The sequence below is a fragment of the Rhododendron vialii genome, chromosome 4a (assembly GCF_030253575.1).
Source record: "Rhododendron vialii isolate Sample 1 chromosome 4a, ASM3025357v1".
NCBI lineage: Eukaryota > Viridiplantae > Streptophyta > Magnoliopsida > Ericales > Ericaceae > Rhododendron > Rhododendron vialii.
This window is the reverse complement of record NC_080560.1, coordinates 36,122,482-36,139,266: the sequence shown is the minus strand read 5'-3', so window position 1 is coordinate 36,139,266 and position 16,785 is coordinate 36,122,482. Positions and strand designations below refer to the sequence as shown.

At 37.4% G+C, this 16,785-nt stretch overlaps 1 protein-coding gene across 1 annotated transcript; it reads right to left on the bottom strand.

Annotated features, from left to right (window-relative positions):
* Positions 1 to 1,606: 1,606 nt before the first annotated feature.
* LOC131324087 (uncharacterized) lies at positions 1,607 to 5,828 on the bottom strand. Its single transcript, XM_058355914.1, has 6 exons — positions 5,603 to 5,828; positions 3,672 to 3,815; positions 3,210 to 3,277; positions 2,524 to 2,574; positions 2,325 to 2,384; positions 1,607 to 2,214 (listed from the first exon to the last, which is right to left on the bottom strand). The coding sequence occupies exons 1-6, from the start codon at positions 5,730 to 5,732 to the stop codon at positions 1,852 to 1,854; spliced, it is 816 nt and encodes a 271-aa protein (XP_058211897.1). The 5' UTR covers positions 5,733 to 5,828; the 3' UTR covers positions 1,607 to 1,851.
* Between the last annotated feature and the right edge of the window lie 10,957 nt (positions 5,829 to 16,785).

The following is a 16,785-nucleotide window of genomic DNA, read 5'->3' as shown; positions in this document are numbered from 1 at the left end:
CATAGATTTCATAAATTTTTGCAACGCTAACATGTCACTATACAAATAAGTTGGTGAATTACAAAGAGCAAATCCGGGACACTACATCAATTGTAAAGGTCTACGAGATAACTACGCCCAACAACTCAGCCACTACAAGAAACAAGCTCATCATAGGAAAGAAACAAATAAAGAAAGGAAAAGTCTTCTCTAAGAGAAGAACGCCCACATGCAGATGGGAGGATTCGAACTCTTGACCTCCTAATGAGATGCAAGAGTATTCCTAGCCAACTGAGATGCAGTAGTCCTGTGGTAGTTGTGGTATTTCAGATCATTCCAGCATCACAAACTTATGAGGGGTCTATGCACTTAATCGTAGATCTCACAAGAATGTGTGGTGCTAAAGAGTCCCGGAGGATGACTGTGCTCCGGGAGCATTGAATAGTTAGATACTCCGTATTAATAAGAAGTTAAAATAGTGATGAAAATGATGTTCAAGTACATCTCTCTAGATTAGTCCGTGAAAGACGGAGGGAGTATTATCTGAACAATTACTAAAGGAAATTGATTTTCGTGCTACAATCTTTACTGATGGCGAGTGCCATCAGTAAAAAGTGAAACACGAAAATCAAAATCCTTAATAAATCTTTCCACCCAACTGGAGAACCAGGATACTATTTGCCCAATTTCATCCACATATGAATGAAGCATATTCACCAATATTCGACGCATCGATGAAATTATTTTAAACCCTGTAGTGTGACCCACCGGTGGGAAAGGGAACAATTAACTGGCGAAGGCAAAGGTCTTTCCCTGTCATGAAGATTTCAATTTGGTCTTGTCTCACTCTTGTACTGTTTATGATTTTCCAATTGCATGTATGAAATTCAAGTGGTTTTGGGTTGTGACTGGGGATTTTGATCTTCGGAGGTGGTGGCCAGTGCCTCGCCGTGGTCATGCGGGTTCGCTGTTTTCGCTGGTGAAAGTGTGCCAGGGTCTGTGGTGTCAGCAAGACTCGCACCGGTGTAGATTCCTGTGCCCGTGTTGGAGGGGTTGCCCATCGGATGTTTGCCGTCGGCGGTGTTGTGCCTACTGATATGGGTGTGCCGGCTTTGGGCTTTATGGACAGCATTTCCGTGAGGATTTCATCTTGTGCTTATTCCATGTGTGAGCTGGGTGTCCTTGGATGCTCTACTATCTTTGCTGCGATTGGCTCTTCTGTTCCATCGTTTTCGCTGCCCTACTTCGGTAGTAGGTGCCTTTGAGTCTGAAAATGATGCAGGTGCTTGCGTCTAGGTTTTGATAGTTTTGGTTCATTCTTGTATTTCGTGATGAAATCTGTATTGCCTTCACGCTTTCCATGTTAATGGATTGATTTGTTTAAAGAAAAAAAGTACTTAAAATACCAACTCTGTTCTTGGAGCAGAGGATCTGATATTTCCCCTATAGGCTATGCCAATCCATTTTTGTTTGTGGACAAAATGAAAGTGGAGGTACGGTACCCATCACCTCCGCCGGGCGCAAAGAAATATTGCCCCACCATGCCATACCACTATCTGTGAGGGTACTCACCGCACCTATGTCAAGGTCAAAGCTAAGGTCCCACTCACACAATGGAGAGTTCATAGACTGGTGACAAAGTTACTGTATTAACCCGGACCCGTTAAGTTAAACTAACCGAAGAATATTTACTCATTCGATTTGCCACTGTGTGGCACAATTTACATCCAAACTTAGGAATTTCATGACTAGGAGATATCGTACAAAAGGAAATCATAGTCCAACAGGCGACGACTTACAGTTTATGCATAAACCTTTTACAGTTACAAAGAGAAGCTTGATTGCCGGTAATTTCCTTTTGAGCTTGCGTTGCTATTCGGCACTACATTGGTCGCCGAAATCTTTTGCATTGGATACCCCAACCAATTTGGAATCTTGTCCCTCAACTGCTTCCTTGCGCTTGTTCCGTGTTCTTGCAGAAATAGGTGCATCTCCATCTTGGATCTCTGATGGGGAACTGTCCTTATTTGAGAATTGTGTAGCAGCAGCTCGGGCGCCCGCTATGGCTGCATCGAGACTCGGCGGTTTCTCCATCTTAATTGCTTTTGAGTTCTTTGAGTCAGATGCAAGTGATCCTGGCTTCAAGGAGAATAGATCTCGTGGATCTGGAAGTGGGAACTTGACCAGCAGTGGAGGTGTGACTGGACTGAGGCCTCTCACTGCTGCTTCATATACCTGTGCCACTATCCAAGAGTAAGAAAAACGTAAAGATTCACGCAGCATAACTATGCAAAAATATAGATCAGAACATCAGTTAAAAGGGTGATCTATATATTTCCCTTTACCTTTTTCTCCAAGTTATAAACGCCTTGATACCCACGCATCTCAAATGGTACTATCAATTTCTGCATTGTTGAGTACAGTAAATCCTTCAATCTATTGAAAAAAATACAGAATACAGAAAAGAAAATGACAATGCTATTGGGTATTACTCGGAGAAATGAATGGACAATCTAAAAATAGCAGCTGATTGAAAAAATGAACCTGTGGTTGCTCGCAAAGCCAGCAATAATCTGTTTGGCCCTCTAGCCGTACCTGTAAATGAGAACTTAACATTTCATGAATGCATTGGAGACATGTAAGCAATATTGAAGGCGTTAGCATTCTTTCCAATGTTCTAAATGGCGCTTGGCGGTAGTAGGGCGGAGACCCACCTCCAAGTGGCCGCCTAGGCGGCACCAAGCAATTCGGCGGATTTTTTTATTTTTTATATTTTTTAACAAACCATTATCCAATCAAACTATATTCTATGTATCCATAATGCAAGTTCAAACTTCAAAGTACAAACCTAAATGAAATTAAATAGTAGCAACTAGCAAATAAGTTGGATAAGACAATAAGTAGCAGAGCTTCGCTCACCTCCCTTGTATTATTTTATATATATATATATATATATATATATATATATATATTTTTTTTTTTTTTTTAGGCCGCCAAAGGCCTCCAAAGACGCCGATGATGCCGCCAAGGCCACCAAGACCACCAAGGCCGCCTTGGCGACTGCCAAACACCGCCAAACCTCCCTGGGCGCCAAATCAAATGCCAAGGGCTATTGGCGTGGAGGCAGGGTACCTCCAAGCGCCTAAGCGGCCTGGGCGGCCGCCATTTAGAACACTGATTCTTTCATCAATATCCATAGAGAGAGGAAGAGATTAACATTAAATGCCCACCCCTTTAGGAAGCTCCTCCCAGCTAACTAGCTCGTCCAATGTAACACACCCAACCACTTCAACGCAACCTACATCAAGAACTAAAATTAAGGATGGCCGTAGTGTTGCACAAGCATAAATCTGCGCGAGATTGTCTAATGCATATAAGCGGAAGAATGGTATACTTCATCATCTAGATGATAAATTTTAGTGTCGAACAAATAAGGTGAACTATCACTTCAAAGGTATCAAGATTCAAGACATATACGTGTGTGTGTGTGTGTGTGTGTGTACTTCTCTAAACTTGGAAAAAGAAACCAGACATCATTTCTGGTAAGGAGAGTAACCATGACTTCTAGTGCACAAGAAAAGTAGAAATCTGGTGCTACTGGCAATCTTGTTGGCATGCCAGTTAAACAAACTAAACAGAAGAGAAAAACAAGCATATCCAATTAAAAACTTATGAGAAGAAAATTATAACACCTAACAGCCTTGAAATTGGGTAGTGTTCTGGAAACTTGAGATCTGTTATCCCGTTCACTGCATAGATTGCTCTATAGAAGTCCTCCATTGCTTTGATTGTGGCTGGATCTGGCACTTTACTAGCAGCATGAATCCAAAGTCGGCCTGCATTAATAGATCAGTTAATTAAAAAACGATCAAACAGAAGGATATACTAAGACAACGGCTACCCTTTCATCCAAAACGATTGGGCATTTAGCAGACTAGATACTATGCACATAGTATATAACCACTCAACAAATCCAGATTTTCAACTCGTAAGTAATTAAGTATATATCAAGAAGTTAAACAATTGTAATAGACTCTAATATCTTGCCGAATGGTAGCACTTGCAAACAACAGAGTTATCTCCTTAACAGCCATGTATTGTGCGGACCTGTGGTCACCCACCTTATGGATCTGTGGATGCGAAACTGCCTTGCTCAGGCAATAGATCTTTCCATCAGTGCTTTGTCTGCGGTTGACAAGTGCAATATATATTTCTCTTAAAATGTTTATGACTCGTAACTTCATAAGGTAGCAAAAAAGAGTCAGACAAATCAAACAAACAGCACAAAACAAAGAATCTCCAATTCAGACATGATGATGATGCGAAAAAAGTAGTTGCTACAAAAACAATACAAAGCATCCCACAGCAATTTGAGTTATCTTCAACTTGCTTAAGGAACTATTTATGATGTTTGAAAGAATTCCAACCAAGCTTGTGACTTGAAGTCAAGGAACTATCGTTTACCAATATATCCCACGAACAATTAAACGTGGCTCGGCTGTTACCCATTTAATTAATTAAGCAATAGAAAACGCGGTTCACTAAGCATCTCAATGCAAAAAAACACAAAAATAAACAAAAATAAAAGGCTCAACTATTCGGCGACCTATAGAAACCTAGCCAAAAAAAGGAAGTGGTTTGGAACATGAAACACGTGTCAAGAAGAATTATGCTTAGGCTCTATAAATAGAAGAAACCAGGGCACTTATACGACTTCCCATCCAGGACTCAACGCCAAGTTCCATTTTCAAACATCCAAGCTTCTCATACTCTTTTTTAGTTCCAGCAATTACTTAGTTCATGTTTTAAGCTTCTTGTTTCCATCACTAGCCAAGTTATTTCTGCAACTAGCCTCTCTTTCCTTTCCACTTTAAGCGCTTTATCCCTACTTTTATTTATCATAGAAGTCATTTAGTTTACTTGTGCTTACTATACATTAGTGATCCGTTCAACTAAAAAGTACTTGCACAGTTCTTCCGATAGAACAATTCAGTCCCTGTTAGTCATCATTGGTGAATCGATGACTGCATCTTTGATGCACTGCTAGTACTAGCACATTCGAGAATTCTTAATTCCTAACATTCCTTAGATGGTTACCATTCAAGATTCAAAATTTCACTAAACTCTTTTTCTTCCAACAAGTAGATTAGTTCCCTAAATCAAAAGTCCTTAATGAGCAAGGAAAATCATGAACCACCATATCAATCTTCCCGGGGTTGCAAGTTGCAACACAATTCACGAATTGAAGTTAAATTCGAGCCCTAAGCTCAATCTCTCGTTTGGACCACTACAAGGTCCTGGCACAGCCGCGCATTTTAACGACACATCTCAGCACTTGCCAAAAGTGAAGCCAGTCACCACTTAGAGGAGAAAACATTTTATAGCAAAACAAGAAAAAAGAACAGAACCCACAATCAAACAACAAGCAATACACCAACTAAGACTAAACCTATAATACAACCGGGCAAAAAAAAAATGACTACAAAAAACCAAAGCCCTGAAACCCTTTCATTTGAGCAATCAAACTAAACAACCACAAACTAAAGATGCTTACTAGAACCCATATCATACATCGTATAATTTAAATTACAGTGTGAAAAGGAATGAAACAGAAGGTGGATACCTCGGATGGGGGAAGGCCAAGATCTGCCCTCAATGCGCTTGATGCCATAAACTAGCAAAGAAGCCCATGGCTGATGCATTGTGAGACATGGGTTTCTGTAGTTTCCATCCCCTCTACTCCTACTTCCCATTTTTTTCTTCTCCCCTCTCCGGTTTTCGCGGTTTGCTCGCAGAGTGGAATCGAATTCTTCAAAGGCAATTTCCAACAGGGAATTTTGGGCTCTTTATTCGGCCAGATGGGCTTGGAATTTTCCAGTGTTGGGTGGCTAGAAAGAAAGAATTAGGCCTGATTCTCTGATGGGTCGGGCTGACTTCAACAGCTTCTTCATTTGTAGTTGGGGAGTTGACCGGCCCGTTTTTTAGGCTCTGTCCCCAGATTAGTCCCCTCTTATATTATTGCAACCCGATATGGTCCTTATTATTCCGGACAAAAATACTTTTTGGATCACATATATAGTTCACATAAGTTAATAGGGGCAAAACAGTCATTATGTATCATACAAAGCCTATTTAGGTTCGGCAATAATATTTAGAGTTGGAATGAAACCGAAGTTAAAAAGTAGGACCGAAATCTAATTATCTATATGTACGCGGGAAATATAGAGAAGCAGATAGAAAAAAAAAAGTGAGCTTCCCTCCGTTCCTTTTTAAGTATCTATTATGGTTCAGTGTGCCATTTCAATTGCTTATATACAACGTTAAAAATATGCAATGTGAATCTTGTTTGATAGATCTCAATTATTTCTATAAAACAGAAATTTTAAAAACATAAAACATAATATATGTTGAGAGAGTATAAGTCATTAAAAAAGACACGCAGAACCACAGCGAATACTTTAAAAAGGGAATGAGGGAGTATATTTTTTCTGTCTAGTGTTTTTAAATGTTTCGTTTAAACTTTAAAGTACAACCTCTGTAAAAATCATTGGACTCCTTGTTAAATGGGATAAGGAGTTACAAAGAAGAGCGAGTTGAGAGGATCAACTTGGATCTACCAGAATTATGTCGTTGTTGTGGGTAAAAGACGCTTGGCAGGCCTTATGACTGCAAATGAAACGAGTTATTCGTGAACTGTACATTGAGACTCGATTTAGTAAATTTTCCTTCGAGTTTAATTTGGGTACTAAACGAACGAACTTGAGCGTCAATTTTAGACTCATCAAATTAATTAGCACTTGAACCTGACAGTATTTGGCTTGATTGGCCAGTTTAGCCTGGAGTACATACATATCTCATAGGAATTTCACATATAACTTAACCTTGAATATGCATGTATAAATTTTTACATGTACGTACATAATCAAAACGTTGTAAATTATACATTGATGAACTTTTAAAACTACTATATATACTTATTCTAATATTATTTGCTAATTATGTATATATAAACTTATTCATGCACAAAATGAAAATTTATTTGCTGTTCTGGACCTATACGAGAGCGTAAGTAACTCGTTAACGCTCGTGAACAAGTTCGAATTTAAATCAAACTTAGACAAGCTCGGCTCGACTTCTTTAAAGAACTTAACAAACGCATCTGAACATTCTAAAGCTCGGCTCGATTTGACTCATTTGAAGCCCTAGTAGGCCTATATCCACCCATCTTTGAGTAAACCTTTTACTACTTTTCAAGGACCTTAAACTTCAACGACCATAAGGTATGATTATAATGCATTTGGTATACTACTAGTTTTTTGCAAATTGCAACTTCTTTATTCTTTCCATTTTTACAGTTTCAACTGGGCCGCTTATTGCAAATTGACGTTGATCGACCATCAGTCTACACATATGACCTCATGATTTTGGAATAAAAATTATTACCTTTCCCTGTTGTGGGCGAAGCATTCTAACTAAACTGTGAGATTCAATAAGAAACTTGCTTATCCACTTTGGATGACATCTTTGAGTAGATATTTGCTTACAGATTGGAACCTTATTGTTCTGGCGTATTTATCATGACATGTTTGTTTGTAATATTGCCCATTGTAGGGCCGGTTTCCCTCACACAAATTTTGACACAAATTTTGACACTCCATCTCAACCATTGAAGCTGAGATTAGATGTTCACAAAGAATTACTCCTGACTGTGAAGAATTACTCTTGGCCGCAAAGAATTACTCATGGCCGCCAAGAATTATTCTTGGCGTAATTCTTGGCGGCCATGAGTAATTCTTCACGGCTAATAGTAATTCTCGTGGCAGATTCTTTTTCTTTTTAACTACTAGGTAAGAGAACAAAATTGTTGTTCAATACATTGGTTTAGATGATTTAGAGTTTCATGAACTGCCTGAGATTGAAGATTGTAGTTTTTTTTTGTTGGAGCCTTTTGGATAGATAGAGTTTTAAACTATATTCCTTACTTGGTTATATGTAATCTTTGAACTATTTTGCTTTTCTATTTTTCTAGGTCAGTTAAAGAAAAAGTGCGATAAGGAGTGTCACTTTTGAGTGAGTGGACGTTCAGAAAATTAAATTCGAGTTGGAATCCCGCATAATTATACATTCTTAATATCTCTTATGCTATCCATGAATGCAACTAATTTGGATTACACATATTTGGTAACATTTGTTGTGTTAGACTATTTTATGAATTTGGTTAGATTAACCATGTTTGAAGCTTATTCTTAAATGAAAATTTCCGAGAAGTAGATTTTGTTGGGAGAAGGAAAATTTTTCTCATTCACGGTTATTTGTAATGCTCTTCTCACATGAGGTAGGAGCATACGCATATCTGGGACTCACCTAATGTGAGATGGCGTTAAAAACAACCGTTGTATCCAAAAAAATCTTCAAAAAGATAGAATTTGATACTTCATTAATTTAGACTATGTTTAGAAAGCATAACAATGTACTAGTTAGGGTATATTGTGTGTTGTTTGATACGCTTGAATTCTATTCGTGGATATACGATTTCCAGATCTATTAGATCGGGAGGGTAGTAGCCTAGTAGGTAGGAAAAATAAAAAAGAACAACAAAAAGAAGAAATTGTCAAATTAACCAAAATCTCGATCAGTTTATTACTGAGATTCTGTAACTGAGAATTTAAGTTGAGCAGAGATCACGGTTTCAAGAAAAACTGAGATTGTAATTAAGTGTTGTATTAATCACACTTTCTTAAAGTTAATCTCGATCGGTTTTCCGAGGTTTTCTATCGTGGGCAAAAAACCATGATAGAAACAATCTCACCTCCATAGATCGATCAACCGCGGTTTAGTTATATCTGTGATTAATATAAAAAAAATCACGGCTAAAAACCGTTATCTTTTGCACCTTTGTAGTAGTGAAATCATAAGTTCACAATAATAAAGATACCCCTGTAGTCCTCAATTGATGGAGTATGAGCGGAGAGAAGTAGACAGACCTAACCTTTAATATAAATACATACACAAAATAATTTTACCACTAAAAATAATGACCCCTCTTTATTTCTAAATTAACTTTGAGGAAGTTAATTCATAAAATGTTCTCTCTCGGAATCGTACAAAATCGGGGACCATGTAATAAGCAACCCTGTAGTGCCTCCTATAGTGCACAATCCGAGCCGTTCATCTTGACAATCAATGATTCAGATATATTTGTTAACTTTTACCTGTAAAAATATACTTTGACGGATAAAAGTTAATAACGAATCTGAACCATCAATTGGGAAAATAGACGATCCGGATAATCACAACGAGTAGTGCTACATGTACCGACCTCCCCGGTACCGAAATCGTACCGCCGGCCGCCGGTGGGCCATCTCCGGCCACCGGACGGCCGATCCGAGCCGTCCAAAAATTTTAAAAAAAAAAAACGAGGGGGCCCTACGCGGGAATCAACGGCATCCGAGGTGTGTAAGGTGCTTGATCCGAGCACCCTTTTTTCGTGTATATATGTATATTCGCGGGAATATACATATATACACGAAAAAAGGGTGCTCGGATCAAGCACCTTACACACCTCGGATGCCGTTGATTCCCGCGTGGGCCCCCTCGTTTTTTTTTTTTAAAATTTTTGGACGGATCGGATCGGCCGTCCGGTGGCCGGAGACGGCCCACCGGCGGCCGGCGGTACGATTTCGGTACCGGGAGGTCGGTACCAATATCATTTCTGAATCACAACACCCTTGTAATGACTCTCTTAGTGCAGCGTCCCCGGGTCCGGAACCGTACACCTCCAAAACCTAGAACATCAAATAAAACCTTCGACAATCTACTTTAACCAAATTATAAAGACGGGTGACGCTAGTTTCAATCCAGGCCACTATCTCCTTGGCTGTCATGAATTGAGACATGTTTTTAGTATGATGCATGGGAAGTGATTAGAACGACCTAATCAACAACTCCAAATGATTAATTAAGCTCCTTAATAAAGGCCCATTCGCTGCTCGCCGACCTCAGCACTAGCCATGCTTATTAATGCATATATAAAATACCAAGATATCTTTCAATAGATTGCCATGGGATTAAAAGAAGAGAGTAGATAGATAATCCCAGTTTAAATAAATGATTAAGAACGTAAAAAGCTGTAATTAAAAAGAACGTGTGGCCGAAAAGCCAAAACTTTGGTGCCGTGTGACAAATCTAACGAAAAGTCGCCGATTATTTCCGCTAGTGGTTCACACTTAAGCTTTGGCTTTGATCATATCGATCAGGATTAAGCCTAATCATTAGATTAATCAAGATTTTTGGGGAACAGGCACATGCGGTTTAGGCGTAACTGGTGCATGGGGCTTGATTAGACGTAGTCCATTTGTTTGACAGGGAGTATATCCAAATATCCAATTGGCCCATATATTTAAGGTGAAAAAATATCCGGTATTTAATTAAGATAGTATTTATTATTCGGAAACATGACTCGAATATAAACCGAAAAAAATATGAGATATACAGTACCGTGGAATGCGTGGTATTATTATTCCCATCACTATAGCCAGGGACATAACCATGATTTCTTATACGAGGGGGTCGCAACATGAACAATTCGTTTTTATTTTTGTATGGTGGTTAGTTATGTCCGAATCAGCTTACACACGCACATCAGCTATTGCCCTCCCATTCTGATTGAAGGCATATTTTTCGGGTCAGGACTAGGAGATTTACAAGAAATTACTTTCTTGCAGTCTGACCGGCCCCAATAGTTGGAACTCTGAACAATCGTGTGGGAAGCATACCCATCAACCACCTGGACTAACCCTTATGGTTCAAAATGAAAGACTATATTAATTCATATTTTTCATACCAAATTAGTTTCGGGGCCATGCATGTATAGGTTTAAAATTAATACAAAAATATTACTAGCTAGATAGTTAATTACGAGGTGGTCGTGGCTCCCATAAGCCCATCCGTGATTCCGTCATTGAAAATAGCCCATTGAACCATATATGTATCTCTTCGATCACTATTAGAGCATCCACAGTGGTATAATCAAAATTAAAATGTTGCTAAGTTTAACAATATTTGCTCAAAAAAGAGCTCACAGTGGAATAATCAAATTTAGCAACTTCTTAGCAACTCATCAAATTTTGACCATTGGATAATCAAAATTAACAACTTTTTGCCAATAATCAAATTTAGTTGTCCCTACATTTCCTCAATCAAGTACAACATCATAACACAAAAACCTTATCTCTCTTCCATTTTCAACATATTTCTAAAAAAAAATACTTTTAAAAGAAGTTTCTATTTTTTTGCAAAAACTGTTTTTCCCAAAACTTTTTTTTTTTTGCAAAAACAGTTATTTTTTTATTGAATTTTTTTTTTCAAAAACTGTTCTTTTAAAAAAAATTCAAAAACTATTCTTTTATTCAAAAACTGTTTTTTTTAAACTTTTTCACGAAAACTTTTTTTTTTAAATCAAAGTTTTCAAAAAACTATTTTCTCTTTTTCTAATAATCTGTTTTTATTAGTTTGAAACCTATTTTAAAAAAATTATTTTCTATGTTCACAATTTTTAGATTTTTATAAATTGAAAAGATGATGTGGCAAATTTTGGTTATTCAAATTTAATTGTACCATTGTGGACCTCTACATTGCTAACCTTAGCAACCTCTTAAATGCATAACCAAAAGATGATGTGGCAACTTTTGATTATTGAATTTTGGTTATTCCACTGTGGATGCTCTTAGTCCATCAAACAAATTAGCCATGTACGTATTCTCTCTTGCAGTAAGTGTTAAGAGAAGCGGCTGGTTAATATGTAGAAAGTGTCTCTATATTCTATATTGTGTGTACTGATACCCTCATCGACCTAGCACTTTGTTCTTGAACACGGCATGGGGTGGGGATTAGCCTATTGCTTTGCTATTTTTAAATTTTTTTTTTCTGTTTTAGGCTATTGATCTATTTCCTTTCGTACGTACCCAAAAAGAAGAAGAAGAAATTTGTGAATGTTTATTCGTAATTGTAAAGTGTTGAAAAATGTATGCATTATAATTTGTGAAAATTTATATGCATCTCTATTAATTATTTTGATGATTAATTCAATGATATTTTTATTCGGCAAATACAAAATTATCGAAAAGTCGATTCCCGAATTAAATATTTTCGTGACCTTGAAATATAGCATAAAGTCTCTTGGATTCATGATTTATATTTACAAAGACTTTATTGAGCTCAATACATGCTTTAACGGATTTATTTAGATGAAATTGTGAGCCACAGGTTGACGAACCGGCTGACAAGCCGGCTGTCTGAACAGAAAGCTGTGACAACCGGAAACCATCGGACGACCACCCGGATGACCACTCTGTTAACGGCTAGTTCTAACGGCTAGTTCCAACGGCTAGTTCTAACGGCTAGTTCCAACGGCTAGTTTCAACGGCTAGTTCTAACGGCTAGTTCCAACGGCTAGTTCTAACGGCTAGTTCCAACGGCTAGTTCTAACGGCTAGTTTCCAACGGCTAGTTTCCAACGGCTAGGAAGCATATGGATGGCTATATAAGGCATCAAGAACTCATTAATAAGGACATACACAAGCTACAACATTCCATATTATTGCAAGAGCAAATTCTCAAAAGATCAAAGCCAAAAATTCTCATTGTTCTTCCACTTTCATATTATTCTTGAGAGAAAATTTGTACAAGTCGTGAGCGATAATTTTCATACCTTCTTCACATACTTGTATTTCCTAAGTGAGTGTTTGAGTCAAACACTTGAAAGCTTAGAAGACCAAATTCAGGTTGGAATTTGGGTGTTATTGTTTTTGAGAAGTTTTCGGAGAAAATTCTTGCGGTTGTGCTAGCTCCTCGGGAAAGCTAGAGGCATTCGGTTCTTGTAAGCACCCGCAAGACTTACAAGTTGTAATCTTTTAAAGATTAGTCTAACCTTCAAGTAATTGCTTGAGGAGAAGTGGAGTAGGGCCGGACCGTGGACAAATCCGGACCGAACCACTATAAACGGGTTCTATCTCTCTATCTCTCTATTTTGATTGCATACTTATTGTTTGCATATATTGTTAGAGATAAATTTTTATTGGTAATTATTACTAGCAATCCTATTCACCCCCCCTCTAGGTTGCATAATTTGGGTAACAATTGGTATCAGAGCCTCGGCTCTTGTTTGTAGATTTAACCATCTAAGAGTTAAGATCCATGGCAACCACTAGTAATGTTTCTTGTATCGAAGGTCAATCGTCCAATAGACCTCCCTTGTTCACCGGAGAAAATTACTCTCATTGGAAAAATAGAATGATGATCTTTATTCAATCCACGGATTATGATCTATGGAAAATTATCAAAAATGGTCCCATTATTCCTACTAAGAAAGTTGGAGAAGAGACTATGCCTAAACTAGATTATGAGTGGAGTCATTTGGAAAAGGCTTCAATAGAAAAGAACTATAGAGCTATGAACCTTCTTTTTTGTGCTATTACTCCCAATGAATATGATTGTGTTTCCGCATGTGAATCGGCTAAAGAAATATGGGATAAGTTAGAAATGTCACATGAAGGAGATAGTCAAGTTAAGGAGTCCAAAATTGATATTCTTGTGCATAGCTATGAGCTCTTCAAAATGAAACCGGATGAATCTATATCTCAAATGTTTGCTAGATTTGCTAGTATTACTAACGGTTTAAAAGCTCTTGGAAAGATTTACAGTCAATCCGAAATGACAAGGAAGGTGCTCCGTTCCATGCCAACCAATTGGGACACTACCACCTCCATCATCCTACAATCCAAAGATTTCTCAACATACACGATGGACAAGCTCATGGGATCTCTCATGACGGAGGAAATGCATCACAACCTCAAGGGTGAAAAAGAGAAGAAAGTTAAGGATCTTGCCTTCAAAAGTACAACAAGCAAATCAAAAAGCAAGGAGGATTCAAGCAACGAAAGTGAGGATGATGAAATGGCGCTCATCACAAAAACGTTCAAGAAACTCCTCAAAAATAGAGCATCTCACAAAGGCAGAGGATTTTCAAGAAAAGATGGAGGCAAAGAAGAAAATAGTAAAAAGGATCCAATCATTTGCTACGAGTGCAAGAAGCCCGGCCACATCAAAAGTGAATGTCCATATGCAAAAAAATATTCAAAGAAGGACAAAAAGAGAGCTATGATGGCCGCATGGGACAATAGTGACGATAGTAGCTCCGATGAGGACGATGAGCAACAAGAGGTCGCTAACTTGTGTTTCATGGCCATCGAAGAAAACGAGGTAGATCTCGACTCATCCTATTCCTTTGATGAATTATTTATTGCCTATAAAGAGTTGAAAGTAGAATTTGAAAAGGTTGTTTCTAAAAACAAATTTCTTAAAAAGGTTGCTAAAGATCTTTCACTAGAAATAGATGATTTAATTGAAGAGAAAGATATTTTGGAGGAAGAAAATGAAAGTTTAAGAACCTCTTTGGAAAAAGAAAAAGAGTATTTGAAGGATACTTCCAAAAACGAATCTTTAGAAAAACAAATTGATGATTTAACTAATTCTCTTTCAAAACTCACTAATGGAAAAGAAAGTTTAGACATTCTTCTTGGAAAACAAATGGTTTCTTTTCACAAGACCGGAATTGGTTATAATCCCACTCAACACAAAAATCTTTTTGAAAAAGATGTTCCTCCTTCTAGCCATTCTAAATTGACATGTCATTATTGTGGTAAAATTGGTCATATTTCTCCTACTTGTCCTATGAAAGGATACTCATCTTCTAATGCAAAAAAGGTTTGGGTTCCTAAGAACCGTATCAATGCTAACCTTCAAGGACCCAAAATGATTTGGGTACCAAAAGTCAAGAATTGATGTGCTATTGTAGGTATGCTTCAAAAGTTCTCTCAAGGAAGGAAGTTGGTACCTTGATAGTGGATGTTCAAGACACATGACCGGTGACAAGAGGGCTTTCAATTCTCTTTCGTCTAAAGATGGTGGACATGTCACATTTGGAGACAACAACAAAGGCAAAATCATAGGAATCGGTGATATAGGTAATTCTCCTATTATTGAAGATGTTTTACTTGTTAGTGGTTTAAAACACAATCTTCTTAGCATAAGTCAATTATGTGATAGAGGAAATCGTGTTATCTTTGAAAAATCCAAATGTATCATTGAAAATGTCAAAAGCAACAAGACACTCTTCGTTGGACAAAGACTTGAAAATGTATATGTTTTTAATCTCAATGATTTAAGTAATTGTGATATAAAATGTTTTTCCGCTTTGAGTGAAAATAGTTGGCTTTGGCATAGGCGCCTAGGACATGCAAGTATGGATGCTATTTCAAAACTCTCTAGAAAAAATTTGGTAAAAGGTCTTCCTAAAATCAAATTTGAAAAAGATAGACTTTGTGGTCCTTGCCAACAAGGAAAACAAACCAAGGTTTCTTTTAAGTCCAAAAATGTTGTTTCAACTACTAGACCTTTGCAATTACTTCATATGGATTTGTTTGGACCAACTCGCTCTCCAAGTCTTTGTGGAAACTATTATTGTCTTGTTGTTGTTGATGATTTCTCTAGATATACATGGGTGATGTTCCTAGCTCATAAGAATGAGGCTTATCCTAATTTCACTAAACTTTGTAGAAGAGTTCAAAATGAAAAAGGATTTGTTATTTCTAACATTCGTACGGATCATGGAAAAGAACTTGACAATTCTTTATATGAAAAGTTTTGTGATGAACATGGTATTGGTCATAACTTTTCCGTACCTCGTACTCCTCAACAAAATGGAGTAGTAGAGAGAAAGAATCGTACTTTGGAAGAAATGGCCCGCACTATGCTTTGTGAAAACTCTTTGCCAAAATATTTTTGGGCGGAAGCCGTTAATACCTCATGCTATATTTTGAATCGAGTTTTAATTAGGCCTATCCTCAAGAAAACTCCTTATGAGCTTTGGAATGGTAGAATACCCAACATTAATTACTTTCATGCCTTCGGTTGTAAATGTTATGTATTAAACAATGGAAAAGATAACTTGGGTAAATTTGATTCAAAATCGGATGAAGGCATCTTTATTGGTTACTCTCTTACTAGCAAAGCATATAGAATTTATAATAAGCGCACTAATCTTGTTGAAGAATCTATTCACGTTTCCTTTGATGAATCTAATCCTTGTGCTACTAAGGATGTTGTTGATAATGATGACTTAGAGATTACACATAAGATTCATGACTTGACAATTCAAGAAAAAGTTGATGGTGATACTCAAGTAGAAAGCTCTCAAATCAAAGAAGATGAAGTTATTAATCAACCTCAAGATGCCATGGGAGACAACCAAGATCTTTCCAAGGATTGGAGATTCGTGCAAAACCATCCAAAGGACTTGATTCTTGGAGAAGTTTCGAAAGGGGTAACCACTCGCTCGTCTCATAAAAATTTTTGTGAAAATCAAGCTTTTGTTTCTCAAATTGAGCCTAAAAACTTTCCGGAAGCTCAAGATGATGAAAATTGGATTTTGGCCATGCAAGATGAGTTAAATCAATTTGAAAGGAATAAAGTTTGGGCATTAGTACCTAAGCCTCTTGATCACACTATTATAGGTACTAAATGGGTTTTTCGTAACAAGCTAGATGAATCCGGAAATATTGTTAGGAATAAAGCTAGACTTGTTGCTCAAGGTTATAATCAAGAAGAAGGTATTGATTTTGAAGAAACTTTTGCACCGGTAGCTAGATTAGAGGCTATTCGCATATTACTTGCCTTTGCATCTTTCAAAAATTTCAAGCTTTATCAAATGGATGTGAAAAGTGCATTTTTGAATGGGTTCATAAATGAA